Source organism: Chamaea fasciata, unplaced genomic scaffold (assembly GCF_029207755.1).
Source record: "Chamaea fasciata isolate MVZ Bird 193981 ecotype frontalis unplaced genomic scaffold, bChaFas1.0.hap1 SCAF_8, whole genome shotgun sequence".
NCBI lineage: Eukaryota > Metazoa > Chordata > Aves > Passeriformes > Sylviidae > Chamaea > Chamaea fasciata.
Genome location: NW_027094093.1, coordinates 29528730 through 29552910, shown reverse-complemented (window position 1 = coordinate 29552910; position 24181 = coordinate 29528730). Strand labels below are relative to the sequence as shown.

At 44.0% G+C, this 24181-nt stretch overlaps 1 protein-coding gene across 4 annotated transcripts in view; it reads right to left on the bottom strand.

The window, feature by feature from the left end:
* The window catches only part of KALRN (kalirin RhoGEF kinase), a 473232-nt gene that overhangs the window by 40866 nt on the left and 408185 nt on the right, over nucleotides 1–24181 (bottom strand). For 2 of the 4 annotated variants that reach the window (XM_066190280.1, XM_066190282.1), the window contains exons 36-43: nucleotides 15919–16202; nucleotides 15023–15127; nucleotides 9841–9971; nucleotides 6198–6264; nucleotides 4821–4924; nucleotides 2340–2409; nucleotides 1678–1764; nucleotides 817–909 (exon numbers count right to left, since the gene is read on the bottom strand). In XM_066190280.1, coding sequence (XP_066046377.1) covers nucleotides 817–909; nucleotides 1678–1764; nucleotides 2340–2409; nucleotides 4821–4924; nucleotides 6198–6264; nucleotides 9841–9971; nucleotides 15023–15127; nucleotides 15919–16202 — 941 coding nt within the window. Of the gene's footprint in view, nucleotides 1–816; nucleotides 910–1677; nucleotides 1765–2339; nucleotides 2410–4820; nucleotides 4925–6197; nucleotides 6265–9840; nucleotides 9972–11577; nucleotides 11674–15022; nucleotides 15128–15918; nucleotides 16203–24181 lie in introns of all 4 variants that reach the window. The other 2 variants (XM_066190284.1, XM_066190281.1) reach the window with 2 other exon arrangements.

Below are 24181 nucleotides of genomic sequence, written 5' to 3'. Positions count from 1 at the left end.
TTTCTTAAGCCACAAGACCACACACACACAAAGATTTTTCTTTTCCCTTTGGCATTTTGGGGAACACACTGCTGTGCTTTGCTAGTGTGCAATTCCCAAACCTGGGCTGATGGCAGCCTGCTGGAGTATAGTTCAAAAAAGAGAACAAACCAGCTCAGAGCCCTGGTGCTGCTGGAGATTACAGGATGGGTTCAGACATGCCTGATTTTGGATATTGGTTTTGGACTCCTTGTGGTGAATTTTCAAGAGTGATGATGAATTGTCATTATGGAAAAGTCAGCATAAACCAGAGTGGTCAGGCTCCTTGGGAAAAAAATTGCGGCGAGCTCCCCAAATTTTAAGATAACAGAATACTCTTAAAAAATACTTCAGCTCATTTGAAGACAGATATTCAGAAATGGAGGCTAGAGCATTTACTAGAAGCATGTCATTCAGCACCTAAGACAGACTTTAGCAATACACTTGTGTATCATTGCTCCAATTTAAAAAAATTCGAAGTTTGCTCTGAAACTTCAGAGGAAGAAAATTCCTATTTGAAATGTACCCTTCTGTAAAAAATCTCCAATAGAAAGTAAAAAAAAAAAAAAAAAAAATCCCTTTGCTATCCTAAATTACAAACCACTTGCACAGATGTGGCCTCCTGCTCTCTGGACATTTTCCATGGGCCTCTGTCACTGCATGCCTAGAGAGCAGACCCCTCTTTCCTCTTAATTTGATGAATTTATTCCTCAGTTACGTCTAAGGCTGATTTAAAATAACAGCATCTGATGCAACACGCAGACTAGAGTTTAATCCAAACTGTATTTTTTCACTCACCTTGAGAAGAAGCTGGTATTTAGTTATTCTTTGAATGGGTTTAATCAGAAAGTCACTGATGGTCAGCCGCTGGCTTATTTCCTGCTGAACCTCCTAAAAAACGAGGATTAAAAACAATTGCAAACAATCATAGAGTAAGACAGACAACACGATAAAATGTCTCAGCAGAGACTTATTTCCACAGAAAGTTGGCCTGTTCCTAATCTTTTGTTTGCAAGAGGGAATTTCTGAGGATTTAAAGATCTGCCCTATCCTATTTAAGCAGAGCCTGGGTGGAAGCCGTGACCGAGCTGGAGGCACAGCATCGCTCCCCCTCTGAGCTGAGTGAGCAAGGGCTCAGGGTGCCTCTTCCCACTGCAGTGGGGATTAGCTCACAAGTGAGCCCTGCAGGACAGCCCTCCTCCTCTGGGGTGAAAGGAAACATCTTTCCCTTGTTAAAAAAGCTTCTTTCACATTACTATCGAAACGTGTCTAGTCCCAAAGACTTCTTGAAATAGACAGAGTTACTGGGGATTTATGAGAGGCACCACCCAGCTCCAACAGCTTTCACCTCCCCTGTTGTTTGTAAAATACTGATTTAAAAGTCCTGCTTTACTTGGAACAGAAATTAGTGCATTTGTGGTACTCTGAAGGCCACACACAGTTAGTACTGAATTAAATATTTATTAGAAATTCACAATATGAGAATTTGAAAGCAATTAAATAATAACACTTCCTCTGTACGGCAGAGACCTCAGCACCACGTGCAGTATCAAAAACTTCAGGAGTTTGTTTTAGGCAAAGCCCACAGGGTACAGAACAGTCTCCTTGACCTGGACTCACAGCTGTAAGCAGTAATAATTTATAATGAGCTGTGCTTACCTCAAAGTACGTTTCATACTCAGCTACTATATACTCAGACCGAGGCTTGTTTTGGCAATACACCACATACATGTGCAATCGCCGCTCCTGTGAAGGCAAGAGGCACAGCAGCCACATGAGATGTTGGCTACCCTTCTGTTATTAAAAGGTGGCAGAAAGTTGCTATGATGTTCTGCTTGGTCTTCCTTATTTTTGGTTTAATCAAAGACTTAGTTCGCTAAAGCCAGAACGAAAATCGGTAACCGGTTCTGCTCTCCACATCTGCACTTAGGCAAGGGGAACTTTCTGGGTTGTGGCCAGTGAGAGATGTTATACCCACACTGACAGGTCTGAAATTTCCTCTGGAGTTATACTTTGGCTAACATCACACGAACATGTAAATTGTAGCAGTTGGCAAGTACCTGCCATAACTGTATTTTGGCAGATGTCCTTGACCACATCAATTTTGCCCCCCAAGTAAGTTGTCTGCAAGAAGACAATGATTAATGCCTTAGTGCAATCCAGCTGCCCACTGAAAATGTGTAACTATAGGGAAACTTTATGTTTAAATTCAGCTTAGACATGTAAAAGCATCAAGTCAACACAAACAGATGTTTTTGAAAATGAGCCATCACACCTTAAAAGGCAATTGTACTAGATATAGGAAACAAAATAAAACTTACATGCTTAATAAAAAGCTGTGCTAAACGCTCAGGTTCTTGAAGACATTTTTCCAGTTCAGCCAGGAAAAAGCTAAAAGAAAGGATATGATCACTTCAGAACACTTCGTCATCCCAGCAGCAAATTAGTCATCCTTCAGATGTAACAGTGGCATTTTAGCTCCAGAGTTCCATAATAAATGAAAAGGTAAGTTTGGCTTCAGCCCTTAATGGTGGGATTTCTGAATCATTAGATGAGAGCTGTGAAATGTGGAGGTCTTGTCTTGCAGACTGTCTGCTCTTCTTTACTACGACAGTGGTTTGAATTTTCAGAAAGTGCTGATCACTATCTAATTGCAAGAGTTGCTTTCCTTCACTGAGAACTCCCAAAGCAAAACCCTCCCATATACCAAAATGCTTGTGAAAACTCAACTTATGAAAACTCCAGCTTTACCGGGAGTTCTCAGTTACATAAGCAGATTTGGAGTACTGGTCAACGTGAAAGACAGTGCTATTATGTTTCCACCTGAATAAATGAATCACCATGTTTTGCTGGTGGAGTTACGGTATGTTCTGTTTGTCACTGTTTTTAATTTCAGAATAAATTGCAATATCTAATTCATAATAGTCACGGTAATTCATAAACACCATCTCCATCTTGACTTGCAGCTTCAGGGAGGTCATTCATTCTAGCTCAAATGCCCTTATCAAGAATATACTGGGATGCCTAAAAGTGAGATGAAAACTTCAGAAACACTGCAAGCTTTTTCTGTCTGGTAGGCAAATCCAGACAACCATCCTGTTCATGATCTTCCTCTTTTCCATTTCAGGATTTCAGTCTCAAATGCCTCCACAGATTTGCGACAGTAGCCAGATTTTGTGAGAGGACATGCTTGCAATGATCTGATCCCAAGAAATCCCAGAACCTCAAAAAAGGATGCAAATTGGACAGATGTTCCAATTAAAAATCTCCATTGCTACCATTAGATACAGCTGCTTCCATAACCCAATCCTCTATAAATGCTACAGTCATCTGCATTTAAATAGACTTCTTGACCCAGATATACAGAACTAAAAATAGGGAATCTTTCCATTTGTGTTACAGAAAACTCCCTATCCTCACACTAAATCAAGGAATGGCACTGGTAAAAACACTCCATTTTCTCGTATCAACACAAGGTGAAGCTTTCTCTGACATTTTTTAGTTTGTGCTCACAAGGCCATCTGTCAGAACATCAGGACAGGCCCAGGCCATGAGATAAGCACCCAAGGGACACATGACAGCAAGGATACTCTGCTTCTTGGGTGAGGGAAATGTCCGGAGCTGAAGGAAGATCCAGCCCAATGCCCATTGTTCAAATCTGTACATGCATGCTCAAATTTTAGTTAGTTGCAACTACAGAATATTTCTGAGTGGCAGAGTTGAAATGATGACCATATTGTCCATAAGCAAGACATTGTTCATAAAGCTACATGGGAAATGGCCCAGGGTTTGTGTTTCCAGCAGCTTCTCAAAATCTGCTTCTGTGAGCAAGACTTTCAAAGAGTGGAGTTCGTAACTCAGAGGCAAAAGCATCAACTCGGCCAAAGCATGCCAGGGCTTTCAGGTGAGAAGGACCTTGAAGTAATTTGCATTTTATCACCCTTCTAGCCAAACACCACTGATATGGTCAGCCTTCGTGATCCAATCAGCTGCATGTGGACATGTTGCTGAGACACAGGAAGGAAACCATGACTTTCCAGACCGCTACTGCCCATCAGTAGGATACACTGAGGCTACAGCTGTGACCCAAGAAACTCAATTATGGCAGCCCCAGTAGTTCTTCTGAAGATCCAGTGAATACCCCACAAGCAGCACTCTGAGAGTGATTCTGGGAATGCTTATGAGCTCAGGAGCTATAGATGGACCACAGTGGTACCTCCCAGTGAAGCCTCTTGTTGAGGCTCCCCAGAAAGAGTGACAGAGCCACCAGCAGCACAGAACTGACAGACGGCAGCCTCCTGTATGCAGCATCCCTGTCACACTGACCAGCACTGCTGGCATGGTGTTTGAGCCAGCATAAAGCTGCACCTGTGATCACAGACAGCAGGACAAACACCCTCCCATGAAGCCAGTGCAGAACTATCACACGCCAAAGGTCTTTCTTCACTGGGAAAAATTATTTCAGGTAAGCATGGTGCATTCCATCATGCAGTTGTGCTGGTTCTGGCTGGGTAAACAAAGCCCTATATCAGGATTTAGGGTATTGAGAAACTGTGGCTAAAAGCACATGAATCAGAACATCTCAGGATTCAAGGCAGCCAGGATCTGTGATGTTATTAAGCAGCACTTACAAACCAACAGAGACAATCTAAAGAGAGGCAATGTCCTTTGGAAGTTCAGTCCTGAATGACCTAATGCCATTCAATTAAAAGCTGCTGAGACATACAGACACCATACAGTCCAATCTTCTGTGGACAAGAGGTTAGAAAGATGTTTAAAGAGGAACTAAACCAAAAACTTACTCTTTGTGCCAGTCATAGATCTGGTGAATATTGCCAAATACAATCTTGTCTTTCCCTTTCATATCTTCAGAAACTCCTTTTTCTTCCATCCTCTTCATGAAGCCCTTTAGGATTAAGGATCAGTGATTCAGCAAAGGGCTCATTTGAAGGGGGAGCACAGTTACACTATTTTCTTTTTTAAAGAAGCAGAAGTTTAATGCCAGAATTTTTTACATTGAAAAAAATTAAAATATTTTTCATACAATTTCAAACCAGAAACCTAAGTAGATACTTTAAACTACACAGTTTGCTTAAAAGAAAACTTTAAGGGATTTGTTTAGGATATCTGAAATACTTACACAAATCATTATTAGATGTAATTGAAGTGACAAGTGCAATTGTAAGATAAAAATTAAACAAAGTAGTTTTTCAAGCTCTTGGCTTCTCTGGTAAGAGGAAGAAATTAGATTCTGTATAGACTTTTTCCATTCATCACCATGAGTATCTTGTGGGAGCACAAAGCCAAGCAGTAAGTTTAGAGTCACAAGAACAGGATTTCTCACACCTCCTGAGAGATATTTCGTAAGCCTTTGGAGCACGACAGGCCTGTCAGGTTTGCCAGTGGTGCATGATATAAACAGAACATAACACAAAGGTTTTCCAGTTTGGAAGTTGTTGAAAATCACCGTTAGATAGACTGATAATTCTCTCTGGACTAGTGAATGCCACTAGTGAATCACATGTCTCCAGTTCTGAGTCCTTGCTGGGAAAAAACCTGAACCCTGCACTGAGTTAGATGTGACAGGTGAACCCTAGGGATCAGCCAAATCTTTACAAGTTGAAGCTTAAAAAAACCAAAAAGACTGTTTATAATGTAAAAAAAAAATCCTGAAACTCTCTTTTATCTCAGTTTTTTTTTTGCAAGACAATAATCCACAGGACACACATGCACCTCAACACAGTTCCAGGCCCAGCTTCTGGAAAGGTACTCAGACGCAGGACATAAGTCCAGGTGCAAATTCAAGCGAAATATGTGCTACCCTTACCCAATATGATGGGTAGAAAAGCATGAAATAAGTAGTAGGATCATAAGTTATTTCTCCACCAATGCCTCCAAAGCTGCATTAGAGCAAAAAGAGTTTGTCACAAGTAGGGTAGCCAAGAAAAACCTTTGCACACTGGAGTTGAACCTAAAATACAACATTTGCTAGATGGAAACAAAAATAGTTTCCAAAGGCATTTCTTCTTGTTTCTGTCAACATGAGAAGGAGACCATGGAAGCAGACTGCAAAATAAAGCAGTTTGTTTCTCATGCTGTATTTTTTGTTGTTGTCACTTGTCAGCATGGTGCTTTTTAGTGGGAAAACATTTTGCATGGCAGGGTTTGCTTCAGCTCACCTCCACAACAATTCCCAAGTCTTTGACGTAGTCTTTTTCAGTCTGCACCAGCTCATTTAAGACAAACCTAAATGAACACAGAACACACAAGTATTTGACTATATTCCTTGATGTTACCATTTGCTCCTTTACCACACATGACCTCACCATAAAACCCCATCATCATCCAGATCACATAACACAATTCACCCTTCACTCAGAGCTCAGTGGAATGTAAAAGACAAAAACATCACATGTTAGGTCAGAGTAGTTTCAAATCTCTTAACCATTTTTTCCTGCTATCCCTCCTCTCCCCCAGATGCCAGGCTGGTGCAAGAGCAGCAGCACAAACAGCTGCCTGTACCTTTAACTACCCCTCCCTGATCTCCTCTCCCCATCCTCTACGCAGCTCCCCTGAGAACCATGGAGACATGTCCTGACCCATTCTGCAGCAAGCAGGAGCAGATTTCTTGCCCCAGTCCATCTGGCTTCACCCAAGATTCATCAATTAAGTATCAGCTTGGAAGTTTCAAACACGTGGAAAACAAATCCCCTCTCCCATCACAACTGAGAGCCTAATCTTTCAGAGTAGGTAATCTATGTGTGGGTGTCACATGTTTTAACTGTGATTTCAGAGCTAATAACCCCGGCTAGGGGAGTCATCTAATGAAGGCCTGATGCATACAAACAACAGCAAGCTAAAAAAAGCCTCTCCTTTGCAACTTAAACTCAATAATCACATAGTGTTCTTTTGAGGACAATTTCAAAAAGTTACAGCTTGCTGCAGACAGTTTGTCTCTCAATTACGCCAATACACAGATTTGGCACATGACAAATAACCTCCATCTGTCCTCAAGTTTGCTACGGCAGTAACAAGGCTAACAAGATAGAGGAGAGCTTTCGTGTCTGATACTGCTCTGTCCGCATCAATCACCAGACTGATCCACTTGAAGTGATAGGGCTGAGGGCAAACAGTGCTAAGATAAAGCCTGGTTTAAAATACCTGGAGGGGAAAAAAACCAACCAGTCTGGCATTGCAAGGACAGACTTAGTCAAGAGAGGCTTCTGAGAAAATAAATCCTGCTCCTGCTGCGCTTGCAACTTGTCCCTCGCTCAGACAAAGCGGAGGCGATACTTTGGCCATGTGGCAGAAAAAAGTCAAACAGCCTCTTGTTGGTTTGGGAGTGAAATCCAGCCCCCTTGGCAGCAGGCAGGGCTGGCAGCAGCCACACCAGATGCTTGTGCACGCCAGAGTGCTCTGCCAAGTTGTGCCCGGGCAGCAAACACGTGTGAGGCGAAAGGCAAGAGGCTGCTCTTTCCCGGCAGTTCATGGCCTGAGCAGGCGTGTGCTGCACAGCCCCTCGGGCTGCCTGACCCACCCTGCCCCTGGGACAGCCTCCACAGTCCCCTCGGCCCGGAGGGGACATTCCAGCCGGCACCAGCTCTGTTTGCACTGCTCCCCGCAGGCACAGAGAGCTGTGGAGGGAATGGGAGAACCTCTCCCACCTACAAGTTACTGCAAGGATCCACCTGGCCAAGATCTGCTCTAAAAAAGAAGCAGCAGGTACTTGTAGTACGTAACGTTGCAGGACATCCAGGCAGGTGCGTGTTTATTAAAAATCAGTGCAACAACTGTGTTTTTGGTGAACAGACAAAACCTGCCAATTCACACCTCTACTAGGATTCAAGGTCTGCACCTCCAGTGCTTACCTTAAGTTCAGCACCAGGGTTCCCTCTGCTCCTCTTTTCCTACCAAGCAGGATAATCAACCTTGACCATCTCTATTCATTCTCTGAAGCCTACCTGATGCAGCACCTTAGAGGTACTCCCAAATTTAAGGTTTTTAAGATGCATGTAGGCAAAAATTCAAGTTCACTCATCTCCTGCTCTGAAAACGGGGAGCAAGAGCAGGGAGCTGCTTGCAAAGCGCCCTGGTCACCAGCAGGTATTGACTACACAGCTGCATTAAAACTGGCACAAACAGGAGCAGGGTTAGAGCCTCCTCATTGCTGACTGAGTCTGAATAGCTGGATATCTTTCTGAACAATGACACTCAATGAGACTATTGTCTTACTGCCCACAGAAATGCAGCAATCAAGCCTGATGGAATAAGGAGTTTCCTCACACCCGGGCTAACTGCTGGCATGGATGCACTGCCAGGAACAGAGGACATTGCTGCCCATGCCTGTGCAAGGGTTCAGCTGCTGTTTTGTGGGGATTGGAGGGTCACAGCTCGAGCTGGGAGATCAGCTGCCTCACATGACTATGGAATTAAACCCAGCAGGCTGCAGCGACACAGAACACAGACACAAAGGAGGTGGAGGGGAGACAGATGTCTAGTGCTGAAAGCCACTAGCAGGTGCTCCTAAACATCCTGGTGTTTAGGAATTCTGGCAGCTACTAATTGCACATAATAGGCTGCCAGTCCCCTGCCAGAAGCATTCCTGTAGCTGTCCTTACAGTGGCAGAGGTCTCTGCACTAAAACTGCAACCTGCAGTTAGCTGCCAGCCACCTAATTAATGAATTGCTACCAGAGGAACTCCAGATCCTGCAATACTGAGGAGCTTTTAGGAGACAGTCATGGGCAGAGCTGTTCCCTCTGGAAAGGCTGACAGCTGCCTTATAGAAAACTTCTGCCATTCAGAAACATACCCAGGAGCGCCATGTCCTTGTCTGCTGCTGGGAGTTGCTCCAGTCCCTCACTGCATCCCTTCCCTGGCTCCCTGCGACAAACTGCAGGAGCAAATCATGGCTTTCACAGACCTATGACACTTCGCTCCCACTTCATCTTCTACTCTTAACCACCAACTTGTTCTTCCCTGACCTGGCATGTCCCCCAGACGGGGTGCTCTTCTTCCACCTCTCACCAGACTCCTGTGAGAGCTGTATGGAACATTACTTTCCCCCTCAATCTACCATTTGATTAGATCATTGCAGTTACTGTTGTTACTGTAAGAGGGGATACAAAGAAAAACAGCCACCTCAGCTTTCTTTCATATAATTCTTGATTCTGTTGCTCCAGTTCTCTGTGTTCTTCAGCTGAACATGCATTTAAGAAATGCTTTAATCATTATTTTTATTAAATTTAAGGGGCTGTACAGCTCATTTTAAAAAACAACTTTCATGAGCTGTCACCACTTCTTTTTTCTCCCATTACCGTGAACATGAGGGTTTCCCAAATGGAACTTTCTTTTCAGTGGTATGTTTCCACCACAGATGCATCTGAATCCTGCCCCTTCTTTGCTAATCATGAGGGCAAAATATATCTCTTTCAAAAAATCCTAGAGGGATTCTCAGTTCTTTTTCTCAAAGGTAGCTAATAAGGTCAACCACATTTCCCCCTCTGAGAGCTGATTTCACCTCTGGCAATGCAGTAATTACCAACGCAAACATCTCAGTAATACCTGTTGAGCTCTTCAGAGGCTTTTACAGCAATATTTGCTATCTGGTGTAAAAGCTGTATAGTTTAGAGTGATGATGAATTTCCTGTGTGTGGAAGTGGTTTTAGGAAGTGTTTTTACATGTTAAGAAAAACAAGAAGCAAACAGAACACAGTTTTACTCTCAGTTCCATGCTCACTCACTGACTACAAAGTATTCCTGGAGTGCTGCTATGTGTCCTCCTGGGGTACGTGTTTTGGAAAGAACCAGTAATACAACTTACATCCTGCCTCTCATTGCTTTGGCTTTTTGTTCCTCTTCAAGGTTTCGTGGGGGAGTTGAAGGTGTCATTCCTTCATTTAAGCAGCCAGTGGCATCTTTTAATCCTCCTCGGTAAGATCCTCCTTCAAGGGTCTAAAAAAACCCCAAAGAACAATAGAATAAACATTTTTCTTCAACTTCAGCATCAGTATTCAAGTCAGTTCTGCAACCAACACTACAAAGTATTCAGAAATACTCTCCTGCAGGACTTTGTGAAACACAACCAAACTAGTTTTAGGTTGATGTAGGACCCCACAAAAAAAAAGCCTTAAAGCAGAGTTGTCATCCTCTTGTTAGAAGGTGGAAAAAGATGTTCCTGTAGATCTGAGAAAAGAAAACTCTTCCAAATTATTTCAAATCATTCAAATCTGGAAATATCCTGATGTCTCAATCAGGACCATTGTTAGGCTACACGTGGTTAAAAGTTTCTCTGCCAAAATCTGAATGGGGGATCCTTGTAGTAAAATAAAACACAAAATAGAAATAGATGGACACATAGTAAGATTCCACAATAATTAAAGTTTGCCCCAAATCCCTTGAAAGTAGTTGTGTAGTCTAATAGACTGCATGTGGGGGAGAGAAAATAAAATATCATCAAAAAAATATGTCTAACTGGATTAATGAAATACTTTTTGGTTTGTTAGTCCCTCAATGGAATAAAACTATTTTAAGTCGATTTTCTGGGAATAGCCTTCTGGTTTCCCATGCCACAAAGAGCTCCTCTACCACTCAAGCCCCATCAAGCACGCTATGAACGCTGACCCTCCTCATGTACCAACATCTCAAACTGAGAAAATACCAACGTCTTCTGAAATGATTCACTAGATAAAGATGCTTGCTCAGAGTTGCAGTAATTTAATGATCACTGTGGGGATTTTTAATTTTTTTTTTTTACTCTCTTCATCATTCCAGTAGATGTAAGGAAAGGAACCTTTGTAGGCTCATCATATCCCTGCTTGTTAATTACGTTAAACTTGTTCAGAGAAAGCATTTAGCTAATTTTAGAGGTCCTGGGACATGCAGAAAAAGGTTTAGCTTTGATATTAACATGTTTGAACTGCATAGGGAAAACTTAAAAGAAGCCAAGATATGAAACAGGATTTACTCCTTGTCCAGCAGACGTGGGATCAGACAGTGAGAGCACAGAATATGAAATTTTTGAACAAATTAATCCCATAGCATTTTTATTGCTTATTCCACTCCCTGCAAGAAAGAGTTGACAAGGCAGATTAAAAGTGACACATGAGTCTTTGTAAAATTAAAGCACAGCTGTGGTACTTCAAGCAGTTCTACTCCTTGGAGAGTTTTCATCGAAACCAGAACACCAAACAAATTCACGTTGGCTAGTAAAACTCCTGTGCCTCAGAAGAAGCTTCAAAACAAAACATCCCACTGTGTAAAATATTTGAATACTAACAAGACCCCAGAAATTGTACAGTACAGTGGCTCATGCTCGACAAAGCCCACTCCAGAAGTGACTTTTGACTATGCAGTGCAGAGCCTAAGTGAGACGTAGGTTTCATCTCACAGGGGAGCAAAATATTGAACACTACTTGGAAGCAGAGCACACAGGATTAATAAAAGCAGAGCAGATGAAGGTAGAAAGCAAGGAAATCAGAACAAGAGGTAGCCTTTAAATCCCTTCCTTAGAGTCACATTGGGCCTGTTGAGTACACAGTTTTCACAACACTAAACTTACCAGCTTAGTTTTGACCAACTTTTCTATTGCACTGACAAGATCCGCAGCAGTTGGGACATCGGAGGAGCTCTGTCGAGCAGCTAGCAAAGAAGAGGACTGCAAGACAGCAGGTGGCAAAGGAAAAGCAAGTTAGCAGGATGAGAAGGGAGTCGGAAACCAAGCCAGGTCAGTGAAGAAGCTTCCAAGACAGGAGAAGGAACGCGGAAGGGGAGCTGGAGGGTCAGAGGGACACATGCAGGTCAGGTGATTGAGTGTTGCCGTATCAGACAAGCATGGAATTGCCATCCACTTCTGCACATCTCCCTGCAGCAGTTCCAAGACTAGAACCGGGCAACAGCATCAAAGAACTGAAGTTCATTTACAGACAGGTTACAGTACTCTTAAAGTTGGTTCCTCCTCCTAAGGGCATCTACGGTCTTACAGGCTCCAGAAAATTGATTTTCTTACTGCAGATGTAAGAAATTACCCCCTCCCCCATACATGCATATTTAATAAAAGCAGTTAAGCACAAGGCAGACATGGAGTTGCAGGCAATAGGAGAGGGAGGCAGGGGGGATCAAATCATCCCCCATCCTTTCCACTCAGATCAATTGCAACTCCAAATGAACTTAGATTACACCTCCCACTCAGGCAACTTCAGTTATCTAAAATGTGTAACTCTTCTGCCATCTCTCTGCAGCCACTGCAGACAAAACACCCCTACATGTCTCACCTCTCCTGCATCCCTGGCACAGGAGGCCAGAAAAACTCTGATTTAGTTTCAGGTTTTTGCACTGCAAGGGCGTATCACCCCTTGATTGCTGTCCTAAGAAACCTCAGTTTTGAACACCCAAACCCACTTGATAGCTATGGGAATTGGGATTTATTAGCTCACCTGTACATACATTTCTTCTGAAGGCAATACAAGCACTGACTAAAACTACAAGCCCTTGGACAACCTCCTTTTGTTGTCAGGCTGACACAGACTAAAGCATGGCTAAATTTTACAAATGATGAAAAAGCTTATTCATTCCTCAGCTGCTTAATGAAAGTCTTGTGGAGGGCAGCTATTTCAGTGAAGTCACTGTGCAGGTGCCAGCAAACATGCATCTGAGATTAAACAGTGCTGGGGAGGGACATGGGGAAATGTGATGGCAGGAATTAGGCAGCTGGCCAGCTCTTTCAGCAGCCCTTTGGGGAGGTTGCTCCTGGTGAGTGACACATCCCCAGGAAAAGAAAAAAAACAAGGCAAAGGAGATTAATCCTAACCAGAAGCCTTGTGAGAGAACAGAAACATGAACACACTGCTACTCATCAACTTGTCTTTCACAAATAATACATCTAATCAACCGTTCTAATTACAACAACAACAAAAACTACAGGTAATCAGGCTGGTAATTGAGGAATTAGGCTGGTAATGCAGGAATCTCATACTAATGTAAAAGCTCAGCCTGCCTGTTTCACCTGCAGTGCAGACAGACATGTCTAGGAAAAAAAAAAAAGGATTGAAAACAAGGACTTTGAAGAGATACTGGACAAATACATCGATGACAACTGCCAAACACAGCCATTCTAGCAGGAGTCCAATTTTTGGAGGCACTAAACAGCTGTTGCTCTCACGTATTTTAACTGAAATTGCTCAATATCTCTGAAAAGTAAATAACTGCAGGATTCTGAAGGAAGCAGGAAAACATTTGCAGCCTACAAGAATTTCAGGGTTAAATAAAACTTCTGTGATTGACAAGAGCCTGGTTTGAGTGGGGAAAATAGAAATATGGTATTTCTATTCCTCAGGAAGCAAATTAGGAATTTCTAATGAGAAAAGATCTTGCAATTTGCCTTCCTTTATGAGGGCCTCCAGGAGCAGTAAGGAACAGCTACTGCTGCCTGGAAGATGGACTCAGGAAAAAGTGTCACCTCCCACACATGCAGACATCTCCTACCTACCACAGCTACTGCCCCACACTGCTGCTGCTGGTCCAGCCTAAGCCCATGCCTGTGAGCACAGAGGGAGGACATGAGCAGGACACTGCGCCCAAATGAACACCATTGAATAGCACAGCTCAAACGTTGCTAATATGCTATGTGCCAGGAAATTCAGGACCCTATGGGCCTTAGTTTTTTACCCCCCCTTTCTAAAGGTTGAGTAGGGCAAGAAAAATAAGAGGTAAAAAAGGGTTTCAGATGCATCTTGCTCTATCTAATCTTCTGTTTTAGGAGTGGGTGAAGAAACAGGATGCCAAAACACTTTGTAAAGCTCAGACATCTGAAGCAGAAAACAGCTTAGCTCCACATTTATGCTGTCAGAAACGTATTTAAGAAATACTGAAATCACATGGCAAGTTGGACACCAAAAATAGTGACCTGAGCTGCAGCACTTTTGTTTGTCTTTTAAAAAAACCCAAAATAAAGCCATCTCTCCCAAACCAAAAAGCAAACTAAGCCCCAAGCATTTAGCTAAACGTCGTGGGGAACAAGCCAGGAGCAATTGTGCTGGGCAGGAATCCACCAGGGCTCTGCTCCGCCGACCTTTTGCCCCTGCCCCTCACCAGACAGCCATCAGCACACAGAGCACTCCGAGGGCAGGAGTCCACAGCTCCAGCTGCTTCCTTCTGCTCCTGCTGCCACCACAATGTCATAACATTTCCTGACAGATTAGCAGCAAGCCCCCAAATCCTTTACTCCATCACTCTGCTCCTTGAGTCCCAGAAATATTTACATCCTCCTCTCTCTGTATTTCCAAACTTCTGCCTGAACCTTCCCCAAGAACATTCTGGGTTGTTTTGGTTTTTCTTTCCTGACAATTTATTAATCTCCCCTATCCTCTCCTCTTTGCCTGCAGCAATTACAATCAGAGGACAGCGATCCAGAAGTGGCAGTGCTAAAAACAGATGCCAGCAGGAAAGCAGGAAACTGCAAAACAGGAGGATGGTTTTCTGCAAGGGAGATGACAGCACCAGGAAAGGGTGGGGGGACATGTACAGACAAGACTGGCCGTGAATGCAAACACTGTCTCTGCCATATTCACAGGTTCTCACCCCGAGTCCAACACAGGACTCTGCAAGCCACGGGGCCAATTACCACAGCAAATCCTGACTTAATGTCAGAGAGCTACCACCACCAGCACGGTGCCACCAAACACTGTTCCTGCTGCTACAGCAAGACACCAACAGCACTTTCCAAACAGACGCAGCAAACACGCATTATCGATCCGAAGGGAGTTTCTGACCACACACAGCACAGGCACATCATCGACCTGTCATGAAATGGGATGCCAGGGCTAAAGTGCTTATCTAGCACAAGTGTAAATTCACCTGGGGAAAGGTAATAGATTATGATTTGCACATAGGAGACTCTCATAACCACAAGTCTAGGCCCTTGATACTAGAAGACCACTATGAAACCACTGTGATATAGTTACGTGAAAAATGCACTCAGAAAAATTATACAGTAAAGGAGGCCTTACCATATCATCTTGGGTTGGGTCATTGTCAAAAATCTTCATAGGAGGAGGAAGAGGTGTGTGAGACTCTTCATCTGGTTCATCTTCTCCCCAGCCCTTCTTGCTCTTCTGAAGGAAAGTTAAATATAATTAGAAACAGGGACAGGATTCTTTTATCTTTTCCATTCAATACTGTGTTGGATGGAGGGAATGGAAGAGAAGAAGTAAAGACATAAGGTCTTGCTGGTTAATCCTGGTGCATTCTAAGGCTTACAGAAATACAGTTTATGGGTCATTCATGCAGCTAAGGCAACTACATCTATCTGTGTGCTGACAGAATAGTAGTTTTTTCATTTAAATAAGAACTGTTTGATGTACAGTTTAAAAAATGTGTTCCTCTATTTGTGTTCAGTTAGTATCTTCTGCATTTTTGGCTTTTAATTCCTCATTCACTTTATCAGGAAAGTGCCATTCTGGGGGAGAACATGCCCTCAGAAAAACTGCAGGTACAACTACATGGCAGACATAAAAAAACCATGGCTATTTCTCTGAGTACTTTCTTTCATTAGGGAATTACACTGCCATGGTAGCACAAAGGTGATATGAACCTCAGCAAAAAGTGATAACACCTGCTCAAGAATAACTTAATTTCTGTCCCTGGCAGCTTTCCAATAGGCTATTTAAAAACCTAGTGAAAGGACAATAATATATGCAAACGGTGAAACACGGTTCCTTATATATCCCTTTGCTCTTTGGACGACAAAACCGTTGGCAACAATGCAGTTTACTGTATGATCCACTGTTCCCTCTGGACCCTAAGGGAAACTGCATTTACTCAAGCATGACTCACAGTCCATGGAGGAGACTCTCCGAGACACACGGTATTTCCCGTAGCTAACACTAAAACCACCCAGACACACCTCATCTGCGCTGTCTCCTTGAGGAGTGGTCTCATCTCCAGTCTTTGGTGAGCCCAGGTCAAAGCTCTTCCTGCCATCCCGCACCTTCTTCTGTTTCTTGATGTGGCTCTCGGTCTTCCCGCTGTTGAGGCGGCGCACGGGACTGGTCAACCATTTCTTCAGGGTGTTGGTGGAGCGCTTGGGGCCCGGCGAGCTCTGGATGGAGTTGAGGGATGGCTGGGGTTGTAAGTTGGCCACCGAGTCAGACTTGCCCCCGTTGTCATTGGAAGAGACTGAATATGCGTCTGCAAGAAAACGGCGCAGGTGAGACCTCATTCCAGGACGCCTCTGCTCCTGACGCACGTCAGGAGCCCGCAGCACTGAGCATGAGAACACAGCCTGCCTTGGGGAAAGGGTTTGTGACCTATGGACTTTATGCAAACTTTATTGCACACCAGAGAGAGGAATATGCCCTGCAATGGGCATTTCCCACAATCTCACATACTTCTCTCATTTCCTACCAGACAATCCGTCCTTATGAGAGATCACAGACAGCCAAGTTTTTTCTATGCAGGTTTTTATTCAGGTTTTTTTATGGAAGCCTGATTTTCATGCTAAGTGCTGAATTTCTCAGTTTCTTCCCACAATTTCATTGTGAATTGCCAGGAAGAAAATAAGCAGAAAAAGTAGATTACTGCAGGAGACCTGACAGCCACCAACACATTGTCAGGTTCCATAATTGTTTCTCAGCTGTTTCGAGACCCCAATGACATAATTTAGTTAGACTACTTATTAACTTTGAAGCACCTTAAAATTATCTCCTTTGCCTCTGAAAGCAATCTGTCAGAAGAGTTCACGTGTTCCCTAGAACTAAGAAACTGGAATGAACAATTACAAAAGATGACAAACTGTTCAAACCAAAGTAAACTCTCAATAAAGTTTAAAATTAAAAAACAGTTTCATTACATGGAAGGAGGAGGTTCTGCTGAAATGCATGCAACCTCAGTTAACGATACACATGTTCAGACTGGCACCTTGGAAAGGGCTGCAACCTTCCTACTCCCCCCAAATGCAACAGACCAAAGATGTGCCAATGTCAGTAAGGCTTTAAAACCAAAACAAACAAGTTGTTCAAAGATTTCCCAATTGCCCTTCAGGAACAAGTGCCCTGCTTTCAACTTTCTGAAACCATGGCAAGGCAACTCCCTCCCTTCCCTCCCTATCAGGGACTGAGATGTTTAATCCCACACAGTTTAAGATTAAGATTTTTCTCACAAAATTCAGACACCGTCACACTCCTATAAGAAACAGCTCAGGCTGTACATCAGAAAAGAGCCAACTGATGTGATTATACATTTTTACACTGTTATTCCTGAATCTTTTATCTGTCCCAGCAGAAATCAAAAACCTAAGTATAACACATGAAAATAGACTGGGGCATCCAGATACTCAGTTCAGCAATAGATACCTGAGGGAGAACTACTCTTGTAGAGAATCATTACCTCTACTGTTTTAGAAACCAGCTCCTGCTACCTGCATGAAGAGATCATATCCCCTCTGGGCAGAGCTGCTGTTTGCAGCTGTCTGTGGACAGAGCAGAGATTGCATCCTGCCTTGTCTGCCAGCTTGCACAGTGCAGACCATGAGAGTCAGAATATTTTATAGCCATACACAGCATCAGTCAGAAATTGAACCATTAAGTTATTACATACCTGAGGTCGAAGGTTAAATTTTAGAACATACAGACATAATTTTAACAAGCTAGAGAAAGTCAAAATTCATTTCCCAGACAAAAAGAAAATCTCAATCATCTGTTTTTTGACAACAGGAGTGAGTGCAAGAGGAACTGGGAGGAGGACGGGTTCCAGGTAGAGCTGATCCCAGGTGGAGCTGCTGGGGATTTTCTGGCATTCCTCCATAAGGGCAAAGTAGCAGTCTTATCTCCAAAAGGCCTGGGTTTAGCCAGCTCCTGCTGATGTTATTTCATGTACACGAAGTAGTGCTAAATCAACTAGTGCAAGATAATGTTTGTCAGGGGCCAGCTTATCTTCCACTCAATAGTCTTTGGATAGCTCTCCCTCGCAGGCTCCACGTGATGCTCTGCGAGTTTATCAGTGTGCCTTGCGTCAGCAAAATTCAGGGTTTCACCACGGTGGGTTTGATTTTCCAAGTGCCCTCGTGCCCCTGGCAGCACTGAAAGCCCCACAGGCAATGGGGGAAGCTTGAGGGTTCTTGGCCAAGGGGCTTTGCCAAGAGTGCCCTCAGGTGCCTGCGCTCCTACTGCTGCTGCAGGAGGATTAACTTTGAGAATTGCTGCAGCAAAGGGAGCTGGGCTGCAGTCAGAAGGAGAAATGCTGTGAGCGATTGCTCTGAGGGGCTGCCACTCCCAGGGATGATGTGGGGGGGAGCAGCTGTATCACGGACTCACTGCCTTTGCTGGGCTCAGTGGGAGGGTGAGGAGAATCAAGGATGAGCTGATTCAACCACATCTCAGCTGACGTACAGAGAGGGTTTTACTACACCTTGTAAGTAACACAGTGCAACTCCCACCTCCAGTCCACAGCACTTTGCCAACTTATCTTTTGGTAAGGGAAGGGAGCTAGGAGGAGGCTAATGAAGCCTGAGACAACCCCCAAGGGTTTGGTACTGCAAAGGCAATCCTATCTCAGTCCAGCAGGCTCATGGCAGGACCAAATCCAGAAACCCTGATGCCTGTGAAGGGGCAGGGACCTCTTTTCCCAGCAGGAAGCACCCCAGGTTTTACCAGGAGTAAAAGGCCCCAGCCTTGCTGCCTCCCTCTCCTTTCCCCAGCAGCACAGCCACAGCTGGGGCACGGACAGACACACAGCATCTCTCCTGCCATGGCACTCTTTGCTCAGCTGTCCTGGGGAAGTGATGGTCAGTAATCCTGTCACTCCCAGGAAGGCAGCACGTGGGCAGGAACAGTCCCAGTCCCAAGCAGGGCCACAGCCCACCCTGCCTGCTTGGAACAATTTTGACACCCAGAGCCAGGAGCCCTCTGCAGACCGAACATCAGAGCTTCAGAGCCGCCAGCCATAACAAAAGCCAACTCCCAGGTTTCCAGAGGGAGGCTGTTAACACCATCCAGTGATCCCACCTGAAAAAGGCTCTGGATTTTCCTGTTCAAGGTCATGTCTTTGGTAATGAAAAAGGCTGTTTACCAAAGGCTTACTATATGTTGGTCATGCCATGAACCCTGTCAGGTATGAAGTCCCCTTCTTTCTCCTTGAATGCTGAACTGGCCTGGCTGAGCATGGTAATGCATCTGGGACAAAGCCCACGCTTTGCCTGGCCCATGCAACCCAAGACTGGAAACATGGCCTTATTTTGCCTGGCAAAGCAGTCTCTGCTGGCTGGGGAACAGGCAGAGAGGTGGAAGGCAAAGGCTGGCATGAATTTCCCTTCTCCCCAGCCATGATGAGTGCGTTGGGTAACGTATCTCTGCCCACACCCTATGCTGGTACAAAGCACTTCCATCTCGCCATCCCAGTTCCCACTGCTACCAAACACACCTTATCCAAAAGCCACACTGAGAATCTACACACAGTATTCATAACCGTTCTTTTCTTTTTCAAAGGAACTGCAAATTTTGATACATTTGTGAGCAAGTCACATTTGCAGTTTGCCAGCCCTGCTGAGAATGATCTCCTTTGCACATAAAGCAGGTCACATTGACATGGTTGCAGAGGCAGGACTGGAGCTCAAGGAAGAGCAGAGCTCACAAAAACGAGAGAAAGAAACATGAAACACAAAAAAAATCTACCAGGGAAGACCTTGCAGACAACCTCCTCAGCCACGTGAGCTCTGCTTCCGTGGCACATATGGCTACAAACACATTAATCATGACACTTGATACTGGCCCGAGACCCAGACACCAGGTGGATGGAGCGGAAGAGGAGGACACGTTACTGTGCTCTTTTCTTGCAAAGCACTAGCACATATGTGCTTTGCAAACTGCATTAGTAGAGCTCTCTGGAAACACAGTTTGTTTAAGAAAAAAGCCAGAGAGCTTTTGGGAAAGACGCAGCAGCTCATTGCGTGATAATTGAGGCAGCTGCCGTTGTCGCCCGCAAACACCAGCAGAGCAGCGGCTGTCCCCACACTGCCACAGGTCCGCCATGAGCAGCTGTCCTCCCACCAGTGTCCCAGGACGCACATCTATAAAAAGGTATTTGGTGAAGCAAAACGGGTGTAGGGAGGTCAGCAGACTCGTGTGGCTAGATTGATTTCCTGGCCAAACCATTCATTCAGACAGAAGAAATGATGGTTTCCAAAACACTCCTAAGCAAACCTCCAAGAAACTTCTGGCAAGAGGACTGTGAGAGATACTCAGTCAGACCAAAGGGCTTTAACATTCAGAGCTTTTGCGCCGCTGCAGCCATGAAATGTTTGTTGTTGTTGGTCAAATGAACAGACATCTGGAAAAGCACAGCTTTTGCACTTGAAAAATAGAAGGTTCCAGTTCTGTGCAACCTTGGGTGAAAAGAAAAAGGAAAATCTCATAGACCCGGTTTAAGAGGCACAGTAATATTCTCATTAGAGTCAACAGGAGTTCCTGTTGAAACATAAATACAAGGCATTTTATTTTTACCTCCCTGTTCCCCAGAGCACACATGGGAGGGGAGGTTTGTGTGATCAGGCTCAGGCAGCACCAGACTCCTTCGTAGGACCTCAGATCTCTAACAGGGAAAGCAAAGGGCTTCTCAGAACAACTCAGAAGAAAAAATCAGTCTACTCTATTTGATACATAATAATGTAAAAGGACAGGAAAGAAATATGTGTCCATAGCCAGAAGTTAATACAGAGTACAGCTATAAAAACAGGAGACTAGAGCAGGGCACTGTCTTGCCTTAAGAGAGGTGAATCCTTTTCTGATTTATCTGTGGATCCATTTACATCCCAGAAAACAGCCTGAGAGAAAAAGATTTTTTCCACAGAAGTCAAAGAAAATGAGCCAGAATGGGAACTGTGAAGTCCTACTAGCATTTAAATCAACAATTTTTATTTTACAGAGAAAATTCCGCTTGTGAATGAAAGCCAATAATGACAATCTGACTGATGAGCACATAAATCAGCTCTGCTGTGCTAAACAGAACCCATTTTCCACATTCAGTGGTTCTTGTAAAAAAACACTTGTGACAAAGACAGAACTTAATCAAATATGGGTAAAAGACTAACTCAGTCTATTCTTGAGCAGATTTCCTAGAGAACGGGAATTTCCACCCTCAGAAAAATCTTGGAAAGCATGAATCATCTAGACTCATCCTGTGCACAAACAAAGCCTCTGTGTTAGTATTTCACACTAAACAAACAAGAACCACCAAAACCATCAAAATGCACCTTCTCCTGCCCTTTCCAAGAGCACCTCCATGACCATCCAGGCTGTAGGTTCCAGTTCACAGTTCTCAGCCTCTTGAAGCATTATACTCTCCCTTGGGAAATGCTGCTTTGAGAGCCCCCTTGGACCTGCTCAATGGATTAGGGACTAAAACTCTACCTGATGGAAGCAAAGATGGCAGAATGAGGTATGAACACTGCTCCTTTGGTCTCTTCTGTGCTTTTGTATTAAATGTCCAAAACATGCTCAGTGAAACATTTTTATTGGCACGAGTCAGGGTTACAAAACTTTGTGGCTTAGGCAGATGACAGTACGATCTGGTTTTAGTGTTGGAGCCCATTCTGCCTGTAAAACCTGGCATGGATTTGCAAAAGTTTGGGAGGCAGCAACATTTGGATAATACCAAGTCACTTTACAGCTATTTCTCTAGCGAAAACACTAGGTGTTAACAGTGTAAATAATTTATCTTACTACTTCTTATGTCAACAGATAAGTTGTCTCCTCAGACACAGCCTTTGAAAACAGCTCTAGTGAAGAATATAAGTGAAGACAAAAGGAAATTTTCAGTGCCCATGTCAGACAAAGACAGAGGACAACTGGCTTGAAAAGCCCTTTAGATTAGAAGTACATCAAACTTTCGCAATGGAATTGCAAAATGTGCCCTGGAGACTTCCACGGCTCCCCATCCACTCCCAGCTCTGCTCAGCCGCTCCACACGTGTCCAACTACAGACCTGCCCTGTGCTCCAGCTCGAGCTAAAAATGACATGGGACTGTGCAGGAGAGAATTTTACACCAGAGGGTAAAGACATGTCCAAACTATGCCACTGAAATCTAAATGCAAATTTTGTTCAGAGATTCAAATGCGCTCCCTAACTTCATAATCTTCTGGAAATTAGAAAATTGAAAAGGTTCAATTGAATTTTCTGTTTGCGTCTTGGGAGTATCATTTGAAGCTTCAAGCTGGAAGTAACATCAAAAGGTACGAATCAATCTGGCAGGATTCTCACAAATCCATTTACATGGATGAAATGAGTTCTGTCCAAACTCAAGAATAATGGTATGGAGTTAAATATTTTATCACAAAAATTTCTAGTCCAATAGAGGAAGTAGCAGACATATTGGACAAACTTTCTGATCACTGTAATGTAAAACCCCAAAATCTGACTTTCCGTTTCACTGCCAAGCATGCAAACATGACTAACTTCCAAAAAGAACAACGGGAAAAAAAGGACTAGAATCTAAATTAATCACACAACATTTAGAACACACTGTTTTGCTATTGAATAGCTAGCATTTCTTGGAAATATGAAAGAAAAGCTGCTCTGAGATAGAGAATGATCTGCAGAATTCCCTTTAACCACACTGCAAAGCAGGGGATGCTCCAGAGGGATTCTGCATATGGGTTTTGCCTTTGGGAAACCGTCACCAATCTGTTGGCTTCAATATTCAGTTTTCTGATCATTACTTCCAGGTTGATACCTGATGTGAGGAAAACAAGCACTCACCCAGCTGGGGCGAGTAAACACTGTCACTTGGAGCCACTCATTTTTGAGGCAGGCAGCAGCTTCATCTCCTGCTCTCGGCAGTCAAGGAGCTGTGCACACTCTGCCCAAGGGCGGCGCAGAGTGGGACACACCCCGCAGGAGCCTCTCTCTTTCCATTAACTACAGAGGGAGTCCGAGGAAATTATACCCTCAGCTAAATTTAGTTATTGTGACTCCCCTTCCCACATTTGAGTACACTTCATACCAGGCCGATCTCGCAGCAGGGAATGACTAGCTGAAGTTAAGCATCTGTCAATTCACTTTAATGAGCAATAACTTGTGGCAACCTGCCATTAGCTTCAGTTGAATAGCTTTTATTTTTAGCTGGTGTTGCTCAGATGCAGCTTCCATCCAACATGTGCTGGGAAAGCTGACATCCCAAAGTAGTTTCCAGGTCTTCGTTGTGCCAGTCGGAGTGTCAGGGCTCAAGCGCTGCAGTTCCTGGAGGTCAGAGACAAGTCACTGCAGTTCTGGGAAAGTTTCAAAGACTGAGATAAAACCAAAAGCCTGGAGAAACAGCAGAGAGGCGCATGGTCCCCAGAGACCTTGCAAGAAAAGTTACTGAAATCCTGAGAGCATGCTGAATGAGTGAGCTGGGTCTCCAGGGAGAGAAACAGCATAAGGGGAAGGCACAGAGAGAGAGAGCCTGCTGAAATAAAACATGACTTCAGTACTGCCCAAGAGTGCCTAGCGAGAGGAACAAACGCAGAAGTCGTCTATTGTACCTGCTGCCTCATGTGGATCTCAGCTTTTATCAGAGGTGACCATAGGGAGGGCAAGGGGAAAAGAGCGAGACGAGTCCTCAGGTGACTATAGTCCTCATTTCCTATAGATGAGCATTTAACTCAGGAGCTGCTGCACATGAAGGCAGAACAGGTTTGTGCCTCCAAGGAGACCCTCAGGAAAGTGTTGTTGTGGCACCAAGTGCTTGAGGAGGAGCCCTGAGGTCCTTCCCTCTGAGAGTCCTGCTGCACAATGGGTTTCCACAGAACAGCTTACAACTGTTACGGGTATCTGCAACTTCTCTGGTTGGAGGTTTGAGCCTTTTTGTCTCCATGTACCAGCCTAATTCATCCTGCTTCAGAGTCCCATCTGAGCCCCCACATAAGCTGCTGTGAATTCACAATAGAAATATTAAGAGAACAAATATTCAGAGTGAATCCACCAACCTGTTGGTGAGATACTCCTAGCCAGTTCCTCTCCTAAAATAATGTGATACAGGAGTCAAGGCAGTAACATACCTTCAGGGGAACCTTGAAGCAACATCTTTTTAGAATGATGTTTTACTCAATGAAAAGGTGTGGAAAAGCTCAGAAATAAAGCAGTTGCTCCACACAGCAGAGTTGGAGGCCAGACGCAGTATCTGTGTGCGCTTGATT